This window comes from Mesoplodon mirus, assembly GCF_964341445.2.
Source record: "Mesoplodon mirus genome assembly, chromosome: 3".
In the NCBI taxonomy this organism is placed as follows: Eukaryota; Metazoa; Chordata; class Mammalia; order Artiodactyla; family Ziphiidae; genus Mesoplodon; species Mesoplodon mirus.
Genome location: NC_138978.1, coordinates 39,266,664 through 39,287,289, shown reverse-complemented (window position 1 = coordinate 39,287,289; position 20,626 = coordinate 39,266,664). Strand labels below are relative to the sequence as shown.

The 20,626-nt window shown below is 52.7% G+C and overlaps 1 protein-coding gene across 2 annotated transcripts in view; it reads right to left on the bottom strand.

Annotated features, from left to right (window-relative positions):
- Positions 1 to 1,129: 1,129 nt before the first annotated feature.
- Positions 1,130 to 20,626, bottom strand: part of ST3GAL3 (ST3 beta-galactoside alpha-2,3-sialyltransferase 3) — a 232,716-nt gene continuing 213,219 nt past the window's right edge. For both annotated transcript variants that reach the window (XM_082614043.1, XM_082614044.1), the window contains 3 exons: positions 8,937 to 9,083; positions 8,612 to 8,758; positions 1,130 to 3,053 (listed from right to left, as the gene is read on the bottom strand). In XM_082614043.1, the coding sequence (XP_082470169.1) occupies positions 2,964 to 3,053; positions 8,612 to 8,758; positions 8,937 to 9,083 (384 nt within the window). In that variant the 3' untranslated portion in view covers positions 1,130 to 2,963. The remainder of the gene's footprint in view (positions 3,054 to 8,611; positions 8,759 to 8,936; positions 9,084 to 20,626) is intronic.

The following is a 20,626-nucleotide window of genomic DNA, read 5'->3' as shown; positions in this document are numbered from 1 at the left end:
GGGGAGAGTGCGGGACCTTGTGCGCTCTTTCAGGAACACAACTCTCTGAAAACTCAGTTGGTGCCTGATTGGACGGGGTGAGGAAGTAGGATGGCATGCCTTTGGCCTGGGTGACCAGGAGGAGGGGATGCATTCTGGCAGCTGGGGCTCCTGAAGGAGGGGTAGGTTGGGGGCAGGAGCTCATCAGTTCAGTGTTGGACGTGCCAGGCTGAAGGGACCTGTGGATTATCCTAGTGGAAATGTTCAGGAAGTGACTGAGTTTGTAGCCTGGAGCAAAGTGAAGAGAGCTGGGCTGGAGATGGCAATTTGGGAATCATTGACCAACGGACAATTGGAAGCCGTGGGTGAAGCTGATAGTGCTCAGGGAACATGTGTGGACCAGCTGTACCCTGGCTGTGCATCTGAACCACCTGTGGACCTTTTAAAACTACCTGAATCTGGGCCTCACCCCAGACCTGAATCAGAATGGGCATGTGCAGTTTCCACATCTGCACAGGTGATCCTGGTGTATGGCCAGGTGGAGAACCACAGCTTTTGGGAGGGCAGTTAATGTGTAGTTGTGGGGACTAGAAGCCCGACTTTCCCAGGCTCGGCAGGACCCCTGTGGGACAGGAGGCCAGGCGGTGAGCAGCTCTGTGTTCTGCGGCCTCCCCAAGCCAGCTGCCCCGGGGGGTGGGTTCTGCCCCAGGGCTTTATCAGCCAGGGCTGCTGCTTGCTGGCATGCAGCCTATGCCCTGCACAACTCCAGGGGGCACCATTCACGAAGGACACAGGAAGCATCGGAGTTTGCATCATAGTGGCCTTGTTTACAGCAGAATCAAAGGGAGTTTCTGGGTCTCCCTGTCCTTCAGTCAGAGCCTCACTTCCCCCTCCGCTGAGAGGAGGCTTCTGTCTGAGCACAAAGCGCAGCAGTAAAGGGGCATGTGGGCAGTCAGAAGGGAATGGCACTTGGATTGGGATGTCAGGTGTCGGCCCCACCTGTTTCCATGTGGCAGCTCTGGCAGGAAGCTCACTCCCAGGCCTATGGCCTCAGGGGCAGGAGTGTGTTGGCCTTTCTGAGGCCTGCCTGGGAATGCTGGGGAAGGGAGAGAGCAGATTCCAGGGCTCTAGGGGGTAAGGTTGGGATGGCCTTTATAATGTTTGCCAGAGGGGCTTCCCTGGTGGCGCAGTGGTTAAGAATCCGCCTGCCAATGCAGGGGACATGGGTTCGAGCCCTGGTCCGGGAAGATCCCACATGCAGTGGAGCAGCTAAGCCCGCGAGCCACAACTACTGAGCCCGCGTGCCTAGAGCCCGTGCTCTGCAACAAGAGAAGCCACCACAATGAGAAGCCCGCACGCCGCAACGAAGAGTAGCCCCTGCTCGCCGCAACTAGAGAAAAGCCTGCTCACAGCAACAAAGACCCAACTCAGCCAAAAATAAATAAAAATAAAATAATAAAATAAATTTTAAAAAATAATAAAATAATGTTTGCCAGAGGGGGCCTAGAGATGGGCTGTGCCTTCCTGTTCTGTGCAGAAAGAGGGGTCCTGAGGGGAGACCGGGTGCCTATGTGCTAAGGGGGAGGGCGTGTCTTTCCAGGGCTCAGCGGAGCTGCAGGGAGTGGTTTAGGGCCGTGTGCTGGGGGCTTGGCCGTGCAACTTTCCTGTGCTTGCAGGAAGCTCTGTCCCTGTAGTGCTGGGGCTGTGGTGACCCAGAGGCACTGTGCACGGGCTGGCGCTTCAATCCCCTGAACCCTGGCTCCTGTAGGAGGCAGCAGGGTGGATTCTGGGGCATGTCCTGATGCCCCTGGACTCTGCCTCTGTTAAGGCAGAGAGGGTGCGGGACGGCTGTAGGACAGGAGAGGCTCCAGAAGGCCCCTAGGTGGCTACCCAGGTCCTGGAGCTAACACGAGAAGTGAAAGGGACCCAGGAGGGCTGGAGAGATGGCCCTTGGGTTTAGCATACTTGCTGAGGCCCCAGGTTCCTGTTTCTTCCAGGAAAGTCAGAGAAAGCAAGAGGAGGCCAGGTTCAGGGAAGAGCTTTATTGCTTCCATGAAGGCTGCTCAGGATGGCTGCCACAGCCTGGGTGAGGTCCTTGAGCCTCACTTCCCTCTTGTCCAGGCTAAAGGCAGAACCCAAGGGCCTGGCAGTCTCACTGCTGAAACCCAGAACAGCTGCCAAGTTGTCACTCCAGGCCTGGGGCACTGTCCTATGGGTCAGCTGCAGTTGGGGAGGGAGGGGCACTCCCATCAGGTTGGGCCAGGCCTCACCGCCCGAGCCCTGAAGTTCTCTCCACTCAAGCCCAGGGGCGTCTTGTTGGCTTAAAGGATGGCTCCAGGGTTTCCCTGTGGGACAGCTGGGGGCTGCTGAGTGGGACTATCCCATCTGCTCCCCAAGAAAGGCCAAACAGTGTCATGAGCTGGAAGGGGCTGGCCTGAGATCCTGCCCATCTCCCTGTAGCCCCAGAGCAGGGCACAGGCTAGTCCTGGCACTCCCACTCTACAGGGAGCCCATTGGTACCACTGCCTGAGGGGCCCTTTAGTGGGTCTTCTGCACGGTCAGTAGACCAAACTTGACATCTCCAACCTTATTGAAAAATAAATTATCCCTACCCTCCCCCCACCCCAAATTCACAAAATGATAATACACCGAACACTGATTGGAGAAATGATTCTGGCAGCAGCCTTGCTGCCTAATGTCCGCCTCCTGCATGCTGGGCCCGCTGGGCATGGCCAGTGGCCTCCTGGCCCTCTGGCTTCAAGGACCCAGGCTGAGAGTGAGGCCTAGTGCTGGTCTCTGAGGCTGGCCTCTGAGCAGACACAATTCTGGCTGCCCCACCAAGGCCTCACCACCCCTGGGGCCACTTGGCACTGTCCTTCTCTGGGTCTGAAGGCTCCCGCACCTCTAAGGCAGAGCCAGACCGAGGCCAATGAAGTGGGCAGGTGGCGGTGGCTGGACTTCTGTGGCCACGTGCTGAGTCCACCTCAGATGCCACTGGTTAGGTCAGTTATGACATGCGCTTTCACCAGCTTCCGCAGAAACTCTTTCTCTCGCTGAATGTTGTGCGTCCAGGACTGAAAGGAAAGATGGAGCAGTGGTCAGCTGGGCAGCCCAGGTGGCTGCTGGGATGTGGCCCTGCTGGAACGCAGGTTCCCAGGGCTCCATGCCCTCTTCCGACCACCACCCTCCGATGCTCTGACTGTGGGAGGTCTGCCCTAGAGGTGCCACAGCTCACCCTCCTCCCTTTCCAGGACCTGGAGAAAATAACCTTCTAACCCCTTTCCCCGGCCTCTTAACTTCTTCCAAGTCTTAGAGATGTAGGCTTTCCAACCTTGTTCTCACTCCTTCCACCTGTCCTTGCCCAGCGGCTTCTCCAGGCCCCTAGGTCCTAGGCACCCTGAGGTCAGGCAATGTGAGTCACTTAGGTCCGGCCTAGGCCTGGGGTTGGGCCCTGCTGGAAAGAGAACCGTGTGGGGTGGCTTAGTCATTCTCTGGCCTGCTGCAATCCACTCTCCAGGCCTGGGGGCAGCTGATGAAATCCTGCCTCTCAGACCAGAGGAGCCAGGGGGCCAGAGGCTCATCTTACGGTTAATATGAAAACTGCAGGGAAGACGCTGCCTTCCAGGGCTCTCCTGGGGAAGACTGCACCCAGGCTCAGGTTCTCTCCTTTCCCCAGTACTCTCACCAGGAAGCTGTGATGAGTGAGTCTCTCAAAGAATGAAACATGGGCCTCCCTGGTGGCGCAGTGGTTGAGAGTCCGCCTGCCGATGCAGGGGATACGGGTTCGTGCCCCGGTCTGGGAGGATCCCATATGCCGCGGAGCGGCTGGGCCCGTGAGCCACGGCCGCTGGGCCGGCGCGTCCGGAGCCTGTGCTCCGCAACGGGAGAGGCCACAACAGTGAGAGGCCCGCATACCGCAAAAAGAAAAAAAAAAAAAAAAAAAAAAAAAAAAAAGAATGAAACAGGATTGAATGAATAAAGGAACGACGAAAGCCAATGGCCTTGTCACAGTTTGGACACAGCTGACCGCTCTGTTGCATCCATCAGCGCTGAGGCTCACCCTAGGATGTTCACAGCCACTATTTACCAGTGTGGAGAACTTAACAGCTCTTATCTGGTCCTTATCTGACCCAGTCAACCTCCTCCAACCTTCCAAATCTTTTCAGTCTGAAACTTGGGCAAAATCCCCTATACTCCTCTTCTTTGAACACCCCCTTCAACTTCCTGTGCTAACCACAAACCTGGCTGCCCCCAAGGACAGCATCCCCCAGACACGCTCTTTCTTCCCTCACACCCACACTCATGGTGCCTGGAGGTGGCAGGCTCTTCCTCACCCTTTGTTGCTGCATCTACACAACTGTCCCTGTGTACTCCCTTGAACCTCTGGCTCCTTTGGCTCCTGGCATTATCCTCAGCCGTCTGCAAACTGCCCGTCCTTGTTGCAGACCACTGGGTGACTCACCCTCATTCCTTGAAGATTCAAACATCTGGCTCACTGTCTGTCTTTGAAGGCAGGGACTGATTGGCACAGAGTAGGTGCTCAGTACATATGTGTTGAAATTGAAATTAGATTTTCCAGGTAAGAAAATGGAGGCATGGAAGAATGGCAGGGCCAGGATCCAAGCAAGCACAGAAACTCATACAGTCTTTACTTAACCCATGCCTGCATCACTCCCCAGGAAGAAGTAACCAATCTGATGGGTCAGTTTCAAGAACACCCACTGGGAGTCCCTGAGGGTTGAAAGGTCAGCAGAGGACTGGATATCTGATGATATCAAGGAATTATTGTTAAATTTCCAGGTGTGATAATGGTATAATATTGAAAAAAATCATCCTTATCTTTTAGAGAAATTTACTGAAATGTTTATGGCTGGAATGATACGCTGTCTGAGACTTCTTTCCCAATAACCAGCGGGGAGGGGAGGCAGGAGAGGAAGAGCAGATTGAGCAACACTGGCCGCATGCTGATACCTGGGGGAGGGAGGTGACAGTACATGGGAGGGCATTATTTCACTCTCTATACTTTGAATATGTTTGACAAAGGTCGTAATAACAGAGTAAACAAAAAAGTCTGCCTGGATGCATCTCTCTCTGGGACCAGGCAACACCGCCTCTCTGGCGCTCTTTTCCCAGCCTCTCCCCGGCACACACAGCACAGGAGCTTACAGTGCTCTCCTCACTACGCCGCCTGCATTGTCCACGGGCTGGGGCAGGATTCTGGGAGCCTCTCCAGGACCCCTGACCCTGGATGCAGAGACCACGCTCGCAGAGGAGCCTTCCTTCTCACAGCTCTTTTCCCATCTTTATCTCTGTGCCCCCAGGGCAAGGAGCCTTCCTTCTCACAGCTCTTTTCCCATCTTTATCTCTGTGCCCGCAGGGTTCTGCCCTGACCATCTCACGTCCTCCTGTCATCTCCCTGGGAGACCTCATCCGTGCCTCCCCTGTATCTGAACAAGCAGCTGTGCTCACAACCCACAGATCCTCATTTCCAGCCCAGATTTCCCTCCCATGGCAGACTCCTGTGTGAGCCCGCTTCACCCCCTGGCTACTGCCCAGTCCCTCGGGGCTGGTACATCTGACGGCCACTTCTCAGCACACATCTCCTGGGACTTCCTTGCAGTGCTGGACATTGTAGGCACTCCCTCCTTTGGTCTCCATGACCCTGCATCTTCTTTTTTTTTTGGCCACGCCGCACAGCTTATAGGATATTAGTCAGCAGTGAAAGCGCAGAGTCCTAACCGCTGGACCGCCAGAGAATTCCCCAACCCTGCAACTTCTAACCCTTCTCTACTCTCTCTCCTCCTTTATGTTTTTTGTTTTGTTTTGTTTTAACTTTTTGGGTGCGCTGCGCAGCATGTGGGATCTTAGTTCCCCGACCAGGGATCAAACCAGCGCCCCCTGCATTGGAAGTGTGGAGTCTTAACCACTGGACCACCAGGGAAGTCCTCTCCTCCTTTATGAACGCCTCTGACACCCCTCACATATCCCGCCGGCATTCGGTCCTTGCGCCACTGTCTTCACATCTCCAGGCTCTCACTGGCCCTGGAGGATGGACTGATCAGTCGGGTGGAGGTGAAGCAACGGTGGGGCCAGGGCATGGAATGGTTCACTTGCCTTCTGAAGACACCCCGATGTGACAACAGGGACCCTACACCCAAGCGACAGCATTTCAGTGACTTCCCTAGGGTGCTGAGAGGTAACAAGAGTAAGTAGGGGTGAAAACATTAATATTAATAACAGTGGCTAACACGTATGGGCGCTTACCATGGCCAGGCCTCTTCTATACATTATCCCAGCGACTCTTTCCCAGACCTAACATTACCCCTTGTATTGATAAGGAAAGGGAGGTACAGAGCCAGGTTCTGAACCCAGGCCATTTGATTTCATCGCCAGCACTCAGCACCCCACATGGAGGTGGTGCAGCAGATGCCATGAGCCTCAGAGCCAGACGGTTCTACAGGATGAGGAAGTGGGGTGGGGGCAATGGCCTGACAACTGAGATGGGGCAGGTGGCAGAAGGGGAACAGCCTCCACGAGGGCACCTCAGGGAAGGTGGTGTCCTTCCACCTCATTCCTGCATGGAGGCCACCGCCAGGCCTTGCTGATTTAAAATCCTAACCGTTTCTTACCTCTGTCTTCCCATCATCACTGAACAGTTCCAGTGCAGGATCCTTCATCTCTTGCCTAGACTGCTGAGACAGTGTCCCAACTGGTTTCTGTTCTTGCCTGGAACCCTCTAGGTCACGCTGCAGCCACACTGACCCTACTACATGCTAATCTACAGCCTAAAACTGGTCCATGGCTCCCTCCTGCCTTCAGAGCAAAGTCCACGCTCCTTACCGTGGCAGAGAAAGCCCTTCATGATCCGGCTACTGCCTATGTCTGCGGCCTCTCACCTTCTGCCTAAAACTTTTACATAAAGTTTATGTAAAAGGAATATGTAAGTGATCAAATATAGGAGTAAACAGAAGCCAGGGGGCAGGTAAAAGCAGTGAGAGCAGTCTGGAGTGGGTGCTGGCAGGGGACGAAGCAGCAAGAAGATACGTGAAGAGAGGCAGAGACAGAGAGACCACCAGGGTCCTGGTGAAAATGAGGCCAGGCTGGAGCCACTGCTGAGGGGCTAAGACAGGTCAGGGGCTCTCCTGGACCCAAGATGAGCTTTCCACTCCTGAACCCCATTCCAGGCAACAGGAGGCCCAGTTGTAAAGCTATTTCTGGCTTCTCATGAGATTCCCAAGTCTCTCGTATTTCCTTGAAATAACTCGCAATTACTCGAGCCCGCCTGAATGAACCCAAAAAGCCTAAGACAATATGGATGGGAACGGAAGCCAAGGATGGGGATGTGAATCTCCTGGGAAACACGTGGAGTGAGAAGAGAAGACTGTCTAGGATGGAGACCTAGCTAATGCTGACTCTTAAGGGATGCACCAAAGTCCGGGACATGGAGGAGGGGAATGAGAGAGCCTGGCGAGGGAAACAGGAGGAGCACTGAAATGACCGACTCAGAGTCTAAGCAGGAGAGCGTCTCAGGAAGGGCCGGTCAATACAGAAAGTGTTTCAGAGCGATCAGAAAAGACGGGACTGACTGATGCGTGTCCCTTGGACTCGGCAGCCTTGAGTCACTGGTGAACTTGGTGGGAGGCATGTCAGGTGAAGGGGGAAGCCAGGCTGCGAGGGGCGAAGGGTGAGTGGGAGGGAGGAGGGCGAAGGGGCAGAGCACCCGTGGGGCTGCTGTTTTCTCCAGTTTTTTCTCACAGCAGAGGAGGTGGAGGAGGGGAGGGAGGGATGGAGGGAGCGAGCTTTGGGGAGCGTAAGGCCTGAACAGTGCAGTGGGGTTGGAGACAGGCATGTGAGAGGCTGATGAGCAGGGACGAGCGCTGGCTGAACCGTGAGTCTGCTCGGACTCCGGGAGATTGACACTAACAACCCTCGCCACCCAGATGCAGGAGTAGAGAAGCTGCTCAAAGCACAAGCCCCAGATGCCCAGGGTCCAGGCTGGGAGCAGCAGGAGATGAGTGGTAGAAGCGAAGGGTGCTATAAGAGGCGTTTGGATTTTCCACATGGGCTCTTGCTGTGAAGGGAGAGGTGCCAGGAGAGGCTAGCTGACTGGGAGAACTTAAGGTACCTGAACATATGAATCACCCGGGAAGCAACTCTGGGTGCTAGAAAGCTTTAGTGCTTGGCCACGGGGAAGGGTGGAGGAGGTATGGGGGCATCCTGGCACGGAGAGGTAATGTCTTTGGGTTGTTTGAGGGGGTGAGGGGGTCCTCTGAGGGAAGAGGAGAATCGAAGCAGAGAGGAGGGCTGTGAGCTTGCTCCAAGATGGGCATGTGGTGGCTGGGGAGCATCAAGGAGGCAGGGGCTGGACCAGGACAAGGAGAGGGCCAGGGAGGGGAAGTTCAGGGAGCAGGATGCTTGGTGGTCAGAGGCCTGCGGGCAGGGATGGATGCCTGGTGACCCAACTTAGCTGAGGGTGGGGCAGGGCCTTCCAGGGAGCTCTGAGCAGCCAGACCCAAAGCTGGCTCGTCCCTCGACCATTCATTTGTACACACGCAGTCAGAGTCTGTCCTTCGTGCTGGCACTGACCCCTCCCTCGTCCTGCCCAGGGACTGTTCCCCGCCCAGCCCTGCACCTCTTTGATGGCTGCCATGCGCACGGTCTCGTAGTAGTGCAGGGGTGCATTGGGTGTGCTCATGTCGTAGCCGAAGCCTGCAACTGCCACCTCGTCACAGCCGTGTAGTGCCATGGTCACTGCCACACTGCCGAGGGTCGGGATGTTCTGGATGGAGGGGAAGTGGGTGCAGAGTGAGGCTGAGACCCTCAGCGAAGCTCTCCAGAGCTGAGCTCTGCCCCTGAGAACTGAACCCTCTGTCCCCACCCTGCCACCCTGTCCTTCCTTCCCAAGGCACCTCTGGCCCAGGCCCCCTTCTCCCTCTCCCAGGATCCAGACATCTCACCCCGCGGCCCATGAGGCCATTGTTGAAAGGCAGTCCGATGAGGGTGAAGGCAGCTTCCTGGATGAAATATGGGTTGAGGATGCGAATCTCAGGGGGTTCCTTGGGCACCCGAGTGGCCACAGATTTCCAGAAGCCATCTGACGCGCTCTGTAGACACAGCACAAGTGGGCATGAGCGGGCACACAGCTTGTGATGGGACTGGGTGAGTGGTGGGGACCCAAAGTGTGTACAGGCTAATGAGAAACAAGGTGGGGGGCGTAAGGTATGTACAGGGAGCCTGGGGCATGGGGAACAAACACGGCTGGAGGACGGACGACCTGGTGGGTGCTGGGGACACAGGATGTGGGCAGAGACAAGGTACATGGTAGGGCACAGCGAGCACACAGTGGGGCCAGTGTGGATGGAGGATACCAAGTGAGCTGCAGGGCGGGGCACAGGGCGGGGGGCACTGGGTTGTGCTGCTCTGGCCTTGGGCGGGGGTGGGTGGGTCTTGGGCCACGAGGAAGACCCAAAGGCCCAGCAGTACCCCTCCCCTTCGCCGCTACTGAGGGGCCCAGGAGGAGCCTGCCCTCTCTCTCCTATCTGCTCTGCCGGGCTCGCCTCCTTTCCCTTCTGCTGAATTTCCTCGCTCTCAGTCAACTGTTCTAAAGTGAACCTGAAAAATAAAGACAGAATGTGAGCTAGCATGGCAGAGCAGAAACAACACTCCAACCCCAGTTCTGCCACCGATGGAGTTGGGTGACTTTGGGCAGGTGACAAGCTCTCTAAGCTTCAGTTCTTTAACTGCAGAATGGGATGATTCTTCCCTGAGGGATCTCAGTACTGGATTGGAAAGGCATCAGCTCTGAAACAAAACTGACACCCCAGGGTCCACTCCAGGGCCACAAATTCCTCTCCTTCTACCTCTCTCCCTTCCTCTAGTTCCCAGCCCTGCCTTTCTGTTCAGTACACGAGCCCTCCCTGGTCTAGTCCCTTGAGTATATCGCTTCAGCCACTCTCTCGTGAGCACCCTCAACTCCCTGCCCCTTGTCATTCTATTGTCCTAGCCCAGGGGAACCATGAGCTTAGATCAACCCGAACATCCACCTTTCCCACCCTTACAACTGGGCTCCTGAGTACTGCTGGAGAAAGTCACAAACCAACGCTGTAGGCTGGAGAGATGTCCCAGGGATGTCCCATAGCCTATGTAAGCAACCCCTCTGTTGTTGGACATCTCAGTTGTTTCTGGTTCCCCCAGATCTGCTCCTCCTTCTGTGTTCCCTAACCTCTGCTGTCCACTCCATCTTCCAAACCAGAAGCCTGGGAATCGACTTTGCATCCCTCTTCATCTCTCCAGCCCGTTCTGTCCTACTGGTTATCTGGGTCATTTCGATTCTATTTTCTATAGAATCCCACAGATCCATCCTTTCCTCCCAAGCCCACTGCTACCACCTAGAGTCCAGGTCTCATCATCTTTCAAATGGACTATTATAATGAGGCCATGTACAGTGTCTGTCTTGTTGGCCACTAACTGCCCCCAGAGCCCAGCAGAGTGACTGGAAAAGTACAAAATAATTGTTGAGTTCCATTCACCCAAAATGAGTGCCCAGAATGGGCCACCTCTGCCTCCCAAACCACTTTCTGCTCTCTGCCAGAATGATCTTTCTATATACAAACCGGATCACATCACCACTGCCCGCAGGAGATCAGAGTTTTTTTAGCCAGTAACCCTGCCTGCTGCTCCAGTTTTCATTTCAGCCCATCTTAAGTCCGCATCTGCTGATTCATGCCTCCACTCTTTTGCTGATGCTGCTCCTTCTGTCTCTAATGGTCTCCCCGCCTCCACCCACCTGATCCACCCTACTTGTTTCTTAAGACTCAGCATCTTCTCCTTTCTCATGTCTTTCCTGAATACCTTCATCCCAAGGTAGAAATGACCTCTAACCTTTGGGAGGTGATAAAATATGGAGTTAAGATCTGCTATAGGGGCTTCCCTGGTGGCACAGTGGTTGAGAATCCTCCTGCCAATGCAGGGGACACGGGTTCGAGCCCTGGTCCGAGAAGATCCCACATGCTGCGGAGCAACTAAGCCCGTGCACCACAACTACTGAGCCTGCGCTCTGGAGTCCATGAGCCACAACTACTGAGCCTGTGTGCCGCAACTACTGAAGCCCGCACGTCTAGAGCCCGTGCTCCGCAACAGGAGAAGCCACCACAGTGAGAAGCCCACGCACTGCAACACAGAGTAGCCCCTGCTCACCACAACTAGAGAAAGCCCACGCACAACAATGAAGACCCAATGCAGCCAAAAATAAATAAATAAAATAAATAAATTTATATAAAAAAAGATCTGCTATGCTTTGAAAGTTTGTGGCCCATCCCCCAACAATTCATTTATGTTGAACACCTAATGCCCAAGGTGATGGTATTAGGAGGTGGGCCTTTGAGAAGTGATTAGGTCCTGAGGATGAAGCCCTCAAGAATGGGATCAGCGCCCTTACGAAAGAGGCCCAAGAGATCCCTCGCTCCTTCCACCAAGTGAGGACATAATGATTTATGAACCAGGAAGCCCTCACCAAACACCAAGTCCACCAGTCCTGGACTTCCAGCCTCCAGAACTGTGAGAAACAAATGTCTGTTGTTTATAAGCCACACAGTCTGTGGTATTTTGTTATAGCAACATGAGCTGACTAAGACAGAAGATCCTTGGGCCCAGATCCAAACTCAGCTCTGGTCAGTCAACTATGTGGAGGCCTTGGGCAAGAAAACTATCATTTCCCTATGGATAAACCAGGGATACTAAGGGTATTTATCTTGTGTTGTGAGAACTCAATGAGATAATTCAGGCTGAGTGCCCAGCTCACAGTCACTGGTCAGCTACTATCACCACCGCCATTAGCCCCAGGCCAGGGGCTCACATCTGATTCACTTCTGTGGCCCAGCAGCGCAGCACCGGGTGCTGGTGTGTAACATGAACTCCATCCCGGCTCCTCCACTGCCCTCAGCATCTCTTCAGGCTTGTCTTCTGTGGCCTTCAATGGACCGTCTGCTCCAGCCACCCCCTCCTCACGTCTCCCCATCCTGGCAACACCTCTCTCTCGGGCAAATTCTATCCGTCCTCCAAGCGTCAGCTCAAGGATGGGCCCTTAGGGCCAACGTCGCTGGGTCTCAGCCCCAGTGGGATGAGACAGCAGACCCCAGACCGGCTTCCTCCTGTGCCTCCGTGTCCAGAAGTGTGTGTGTGTGAGGGGGTAGAGGTCGGGACGGTGAGCCCCAGCAGGAAAGGGGACGGTGGAGAAACGGCCAAGGTCCTATGCAGAACTGGGGAGAAGCCCCTCCTAGGAGGATCAGACATGTACGGAAAGGAATGGCAGGTACCAGCCTGTGCCGAGCAACGCACAGCCCCTGTCCCTTCTCCAGAGCCCAGCAGGCCCCAACGTCCTCCCCGCACCCTACAACCCCGGGTCCCTGCCCACGCCTGCCCACATACCCCTAAAGAGGAGGAAGGGCAGGGGCTGCTCGGGAAGGGAGAGGCAGTAATGGCACAGCTGGGGGTGTGGAGGCTACAGGCTGGTTTTCATAGATATTATTTATGTCTCTTCAACTTTCACCCACTTCACAGGTACGGGACCCAAGATGAAGCAACGTGTTCAAGGTCACGTAAGAGTCTGTACCAAGATGCAAACCCAACGTCGTGATGCCAGGATGGGTGTTCTTTCTGCCACACCATTTATTATCAGCACTGCTGTTCCCACCTCAGGAGGTCTGGGGGGCTAGTCAAGGATGGATGGGGCGTCCCTTCTACCAGCCAGAAGTGCTGAGGTGAGTTAGGGGTCACTCCGGTTGGTGCCCTGCATCCTGTTTCACAGAGGGGACTGAGGATCAGAGAGGCAAGGGCCCTTGCCCCAAGGCACACACAGCTGGGGAGAATCTGAGCTGGATTCAATTTCAGAGCCTGGGTCTTTCTGTGACACGAGATTCCCTCTCTGAGACAACATCTCTTGGCTTTTCCCATGTGCTTAAGGGTCCCATATGTAACCAGCATGTGAAACGGTAGGAAATTAGCTTACGATCTCAAGCCCCTTTGAGAAGCTGACAAACGCTCCAGGGTGGAGGAGAGGCTTCTGCCTCTCTTCCCATCTTTACTCTTTCCCAGGAGGGGAAACAACTCATGTGACTTCTTGGATTTGAGGATACGTGTGTCACGTTTACTAGTAGGAAATGCAAAGTCACAGGCACACATACAGCTCCTTCTGGCTCCTTGTGCCCAGGCAGCGGCGGGTACGCCAAGGCAGAGCTTGCCTCCCTGAAGCAGGCCCGGCATTCCGGTCCCTGCTCTGCTCACCTGTTCTAAGAGCGCTGAAGCTCCTACTGCCTTTGGGCAGAGAGCAAGATTGGGATGTGTTGGGGGAGGGGGTGCGGTGGGGGTGGGAACGAGTCTTATGCTTGGGACTCAAGTCTCAGAGAGCCTGCATTAGGGCACTGGAAGCTGGCACTGCTATTTTATTTTTCCCACCTGTCACTGTCCTGGTGCAGGGCCTCCTCAAGAATCCCAGGGAAAGGAGGAACAGGAAGACCAGGAGCTGGCTGGGACATCACTGTGTCAGACAAATAGCAAGTAAACACAACTGCAGCCTGTCTCTCCAATAAAAGCCATGGCTCCCTGTCTCAGAAAAATCATACACAGGTACACACACACAACACGCCGCACACCACTGCCAAAGGGAGCAGGGTCCCTGGAAGCGAGGGCGTTTGGTGACCTGAGATTGAGAATCTCTGTGTGGGGCAAGAAGAGAGGAGAACCTCATAGACACCAACACTGAAGGGGTCGGTGGGAGCAGGGAAGCCTGCGGAGGAGACTGAGAACCAACAGTAAGAGCGATGAGGAGACGCAGGGAGGGTGCGATGCCATGGGAGACTGTGGGCCTTGGAGTCTGGGAAACCCACGTCCCCATCCAGATTCTGCATCTGTGCAACCAGGGTGTGTCACAGGATTTCTTCAGGCCTCAAGTTCCTCGTGCATAACAGGGACGTCAAGACCACTTCCCAGATAGCCGTGATGATTAACTGAAGTGCTGTGCATTTTACAGCATCTGGCACCATGTCTGGCACATGGCAAGGGCTCAATAAATCTTGTCTGTTATGATTCTGGGTGTCACAGAAGCCGAGAGTGAAGCAGAGGGTGTGGCCAGCAATGTTAGAGGCCACACACAGGCCAGTTCACAGACATACACACACTCAAACGGGGGCCAGCTTTGTCCTTGGGTCCCCTGCAGGAGGGCAGTGGGTGTTGGAGGCCTTCCTACTGCTGGGTGACACTGCCAAGCCTGCCACCAGAACACAGCCCTGTTCCAGAAGCCCTATCCAAACGGCTCAGGGCCTCTCACATCTCGTTTCCCTGACTCACAGGACACAGCACAGAGGCCTATAAAGCCAGCCAATGATGCTGGCCTGGAATGGTCAAACCTCTCCTCAAGGCCACCTGTGGGCCACATGCTTGGTTGAATCCCTCCTCCAGGAATGTCCCTGCATCAGTCCAGCCTGGACCCAGCTCATCTGCATGGAGCCGCTGGTCTCCTGCTGACGCAACGTGTTCTACTCTTGTCAGAACAGCCAGGAGCAACGGGGGGAAGCATCTGGGAAGAAGTACCTGCCCAGCCGGGCTCCCACATGCTTGCCCGCGCCCTTGCAGGCTGCTTCTCCTGCAGCCTCTTCGTCCTTCTCTGTGGGGAGAGAAGCAGTCTGCATGCCAAGATAAGAGGTCTGGGAGTGGAGAGCCTGACCATGGCTGGCTTTCTGCAATCAGGAGTAAGGGCAGGTGTGGTCACTCCTGCCTACACCCCCACCCCCTCACTACTACTGCCTGAGGACAGGTCACCAGTTCACTGGGGTCACTCCAGGAGCCACCAGACCTCCTTGCCTCCATCGTGCCTTCCTTCAATTCCGCACAAATCTGATCTTGACATTCTCAGGGCTAAAATCTTCAGAGGCTTTCCACCGCCCACTGAGACAGCTCGTCAGGATCATTAAGAGCGCCGGTCTGTTGTTTTTTTTTTTCCTTACTCAAAAGGAGTTTATAACCCAGGAGGAAAGACAGGGCTGTGTACAAATATCTCAATACATGGTATAATTATTATGATATGAGAAAGAGCCAAAAAGAGGTTTAAAACATCTGCTATACTTATTTAAAATATATACATAGAAGACATATCCCCCGAATGTTCACATGCATAAAACTTAAAATGGGAGGAAGAGCAAGGTGACATACTAAGGAAACTATAAGTAAAATGAAGTAGAGCTTGAAAAGAGAGCTACTTACAGATGTACAAAATAGTTCAGAACTAATGATTAACCTGGATCAACCAATCAACAAATACATGAGTCTCTGTTATATATAAGCCATTTACTTTCTGCACAAATATATTCTATAATATTTCAGACAACAAATACCCTCAAAACATTGATTACCATCATACAAAAAGAGACCTTTAAGAACATCTGGTCTGGGCGGGGGGTGGGGGGGATGAATTGGGAGGTTGGGATTGACATATATACACTATTGATAACTATGTATAAAACAGACAACTAATGAGAACCTACTGTACAGCACAGGGAGCTCTACTCAATTCTCTCTGGTGAACTAAATGGGAAGGAAATCCAAAAAAGGGGGGATATAGCTGATTCACTTTGCTGTACAGTAGAAACTAACACAACATTGTAAAGCAACTATACTCTAGTAAAAATTAACTTAAAAAAATTTGCTTTCGGGGGCTTCCCTGGTGGCGCAGTGGTTGGGAATCTGCCTGCCAATGCAGGAGACGTGGGTTCGTGCCCCAGTCCGGGAAGATCCCACATGCCGCGAAGCGGCTGGGCCCGTGAGCCATGGCCCCTGAGCCTGCGCGTCCGGAGCCTCTGCTCCACAATGGGAGAGGCCCGCGTACCGCAAAAAAAAAAAAAAAAAAATTTGCTTTCGTGGCGCAGTGGTTAAGAATCCGCCTGCCAATGCAGGGGACAAGGGTTCGAGCCCTGGTCCTGGAAGACTCCCACATGCCATTGAGCAACTAAGCCCGTGCGCCACAACTACTGAGCCTGCGCTCTAGAGCCCGTGAGCCACAACTACTGAAGACCGCATGCCTAGAGCCCATGCTCTGTAACAAGAGAAGCCACCCCAATGAGAGGCCTGAGCACCGCAATGAAGAGTAGCCCCCCGCTCGCTGCAACTCGAAAAAGCCCATGCACAGCGGCGAAGATTCAATGCATCCAAAAATAAATAAAATTAAATAAATTAATTTAAAAAAATTGCTTTCAGGGGGAGGGATAAATTGGGAGACGGGGATTGACATATACATACTACTGTATATAAAATAGATAACTAATAAGGACCTACTGTATAGCACAGGGAACTCTGCTCAATACTCTGTAATCACCTATATGGGAAAAGAATCTAAAAGAATGGATATATGTATATGTATAACTGATTCACTTTGCTGTACAGCAGAAACTAACACAACATTGTAAATCAACTATACTCCAATAAAAAAACAAACCCCCACAAAAAAAACAAAACAAAAAAGAACATCTGGTCTAATCCCCTCTTACAGAAACCAAGGCCCTGAAAGGTTTGTCTTCTTATCTAATCCATTTCCCCCAAGGGATCCAGCCACCACCATTCCTCCACAATGACTCCGACTTGAATGCTCTCTCCCTTGATGGTTCCCTCTCCCAGGTCCCCAGGAACCTAGCAACACCAGGTCTGTGGCTCCTGTGCAGATCCATCCCACAACTGCCTCCTTCCCGCCTTCCTCAGCCCACCTTTGCTTGCGGATTGGGCTGCCCCAATAATTCTGTGGGTCTGCTTTTGAACCCTAACTACTAACTCTATATCCCTCGGAAAGTTCTTTACCCTTTCAAAGTCTCATTATCATCATCTAAGAACATGGGAAATCAGACTAGCTCCTTCTCCATAGTGTTTCTGTGCCGTGACAGTTACAAGTCACACACATAACGTTTGGCACAAAGGCAGCTCGTTAGCTTCTGCTATTGTTAGTCCACAGGACAAAGTCCAAGCTCCTTGATGTGACTTTGGCTGACAAGACCCTTCACCGTCTGTCCCGTCTACCCAGCCTCACCTCCAGCCATTGCCACCATGTCTGTGAAGGATCAAACCCCTAAGATTTGTGGGGCTAGGACAAAATTACAAATGGATGTCCACATACCATATGTCTAAGTTTTAGATTCCAAATATGTGACAGTGACTAATCACGGTATCAAGCTGTTAAATATATTCTATCTTCCCTTGAAAAATGATCTGGAAGGCCAGGTTTGAATTGAGAATTCTGACTCCCAGAGACCCGTGCTGGCCCATGGTGTAGGGAGAGCTAGCCCCAGCCTGCCCTCCCCTTCCCTTCCCTCCCTGGTCCCATCTCACGCTGTGGGAAGTACTGTGCACACGTGTGCGGACTGCCCAGCTTACACATCCAAGTTCGGCTTACAGCCTCTGCAAACATCTCTCCTTGGACTTTGGAGACTGCACAGGGAGGTGTGTTCTACCCTCAAGAGGACAGAAGTGGGCTTGGCACTGCTGGGGCAAGAAATTCTGAGGTCTCCAGTACCTGAGGATGGTCTAGCAGGGGAGGATGTGAATGGGGTGGGCATTTCCCTCTGAGCCCTGAAGAGGGGCTCAGCAAGGCAAGCACTGACCTTCCCAGAAGGTGCTCGCCACTGCAGCGAGCACAGTGTGCCAGGGGCTGTCAGTGCACTGTCCCACTGGCTCCCTGCAGCAGTGTATCTGGGAGCCACCCCGAGGAGCTTTCACCATCCCCCTTGTACAGAAGAGGAAAATGAAACTCAGAGATGGGGCCTGAGGCAGAGGCATCCGTTCCTGGTACTGAATCCAGTGCTGTTTCAGCGGCCCCACCCACACCAAAGGAGCAAGAGTGGGAGCGGCTGTGCTGGCTGGTCCAGGTGCCCGCAGCCTCTGCAGGGTCACTGGGCTGCTCCTTTATACCCCGTAGGCTAGTTGCACCACACTTTTAATAACAAACCCCCTAGGTTATATTTGAGTTTGGCCACTATAAATAACACTATAATAAAAATCTTTGTAGGCAGATTTTTCCTTCCCTTGGGTGATGGCTCCTGGTGCCAAGCGTCATTTCCTTTCCAAAAAGCTTGTCCCCAGTTACACTCTGACTAGTAGCCTTTGAGAGCACCTGTCACTGCACTCTGGCCAGAATCATGTATTATAATTTAAACACATTCTCTGAAGACATGATAGGTGATAAATGGCATCCTGTCGCCTTCACATGAATTTTCTTTTTTTTTTTTTTTTTTTTTTTTTTCCGTACGCGGGCCTCTCACTGTTGTGGCCTCTCCCGTTGCGGAGCACAGGCTCCGGATGCGCAGGCTCAGCGGCCATGGCTCACGGGCCCAGCCGCTCCGCGGCATATGGGATCCTCCCAGACCGGGGCACGAACCCGTATCCCCTGCATCGGCAGGCGGACTCTCAACCACTGCGCCACCAGGGAGGCCCCACATGAATTTTCTGACTGCCAGGAAGGTTAAACGTATTTCTGTTGTTTACTAGTTATATTTCCTTCTGTGTGATCGGTTCAGTCTCCTGCTCATTAACTGCTGGGGTCCCAATGGTTTTCCTGTCACCTTTCATGATAATAACCATTTGTCATATTTCCTAAACATACTTTTCAAAGTTTTGTGGTATCCAGTCTTTTTTGGTTGTTGTTTAAAGTGTTCATATATTATCAAATCTGATTTTTCCTAGCACTTCTGTCCCTTGAAAGTTCTCTTCCCTCTAGGGCTGTGATTTCTATTCTACTTTCTTCAAAAGTACTACTTTCCTTTGGCTGTCTTTTTATATTTTACTTTTTAGTCCATTTGGAATTTATTTTGATGCATGCTATGAGGAGAGGGTCAAAAACCTTTTTGAAAGCTATATTTGGAAAGAGCAATGAACAAAAAGAGGAGTCGGCTTGGGGCCGGCTGTGTGATACCAACAGACAACTGAACGAGGCACAGACCGGGGACTGTTCAGTTTTCACTCTTTTTTTATCAAGGAGAATGATCTCGGAACCTCAAAAAGAAGATCAAACATGGCTAAGAGGAGAGAGGTGCCCAGGAGAGGCAATAGGGGAGCAAAAGGACGCAAGGGTCCGAATGTAAAAGAATGATCTCTGGGGCAACAGAGGAGGGAGGCGGCCTACTTGCGAGGAGAGAGCCCCCACTGAGAGTCAGAAGATCTGGGTTGGAATCCTGACTCTGCCACAAGTTCCTGCCTTCCTCTGGGTCTCAGTTTCTGCATTTATTTATTCGTTTATGCATGCCAACTCTGTCTCAAACACTGCAGGCGGTGATGGGCTTTCAGAGATAAACAGGACAGTCCCTGCCCTCCAGGGGCTTATAAGAGTTGATGGATAAGAGAACCCTTATGCATAACAGAGTGATGAGTGACTTGGGAGCTCAGAAGAGGAGCATCTGATGCAGCCTTGGGAAGGGAAGCAGACAAAACATGGAGGTGTGAAATGGGCATAGACTTTGGCATGGGCAGAGTGGAGAGTAATTTTGGGTGCAAGAAGGAGCGGTCAGGACAAGGAAGGGGTTGGAGGGCCCAGAGCATGGAGCGCTAGGCTATGGAATTGGAATTTTACCCTGCAGGCCAGTGGTTCTCACACTTGAGCCTGTATCCAAATCACTTGGAGGGCTCATTAAACAGACTGCTGGGCCCACCCCGCGAGTTTCTCATTCACAGCCTAAGGTGGAGTCCCAAAATGCATTTCTGACAAGTTTCCAGGTGATACTGATGCTACTGGAAAGGAGAAGGCACTCTGAGAACGGCTGCATGTGGACAGCAGGGACCCATTAAGCAGGAGAATGAACCAACCAGATAGACACTTTAGGATGATTCTTTTGGATACAGGTGTGGAGAATGGATTGGAGGGAGGCCTGATTGGATGCAGGGAGATAGGAAGCTGCTGAAATAGTCCAAGGAAGACATTTTTAAAAGGGAGAACCACAGATCTGGAGGCTGAATGACTGAATAGAGAAGGCAGAGGAGATGGAAGAATTGAGCATGCTTCCCAGGATTTTAGCCAGGAGTTTGTAAGAATCAAGGACTATCCCTAGAACTTACCATTGCGTACGGTACACTGTAAATGCTCACTGAATATTTGCTGACAAGTCGTTCCTTTAAAGTGAGGCAAGGTTGAGTCCACTGGATTTAGAATCAGAAGGTCACTGCCATAGAGGGATAGGTTTGGAAGACAGACTGGAGAGCGTTGAGAAACAGAAGGGGGAAAACATGGAGATATGTATCGTGGACAGCTGATGACTCTTCCCAGAAACTTGAAAAAGAAGGGAAGGAGAAAGGGTGGATACCAGCTGAAGAGGAGGCTTTCTTTCTTTCTTTTTTTTTTTTTTGGCTGCGTCATGGCATGCGGGATCTTAGTTTCCCAACCAGGGATTGAACCCGTGCCCCCTGCAGTGGAAGCATGGAGTCTTAACCACCGGACTGCCAGGGAAGTCCCTGGGCTTTCATTTTTGAGGTGAGAGAAATGAAAAAAAAAAAAATAGCTGAACAAATTTATAGATGTGAGAGGAAGATCCAGTAAAGAGGTAAGAAAAGAGATCAGTGAAAAAAGACAGTTCCTGAGAAGGTGGGAGGAGATGGCATCCAGAGCTGGCTCTGAGTTCACCTCTAC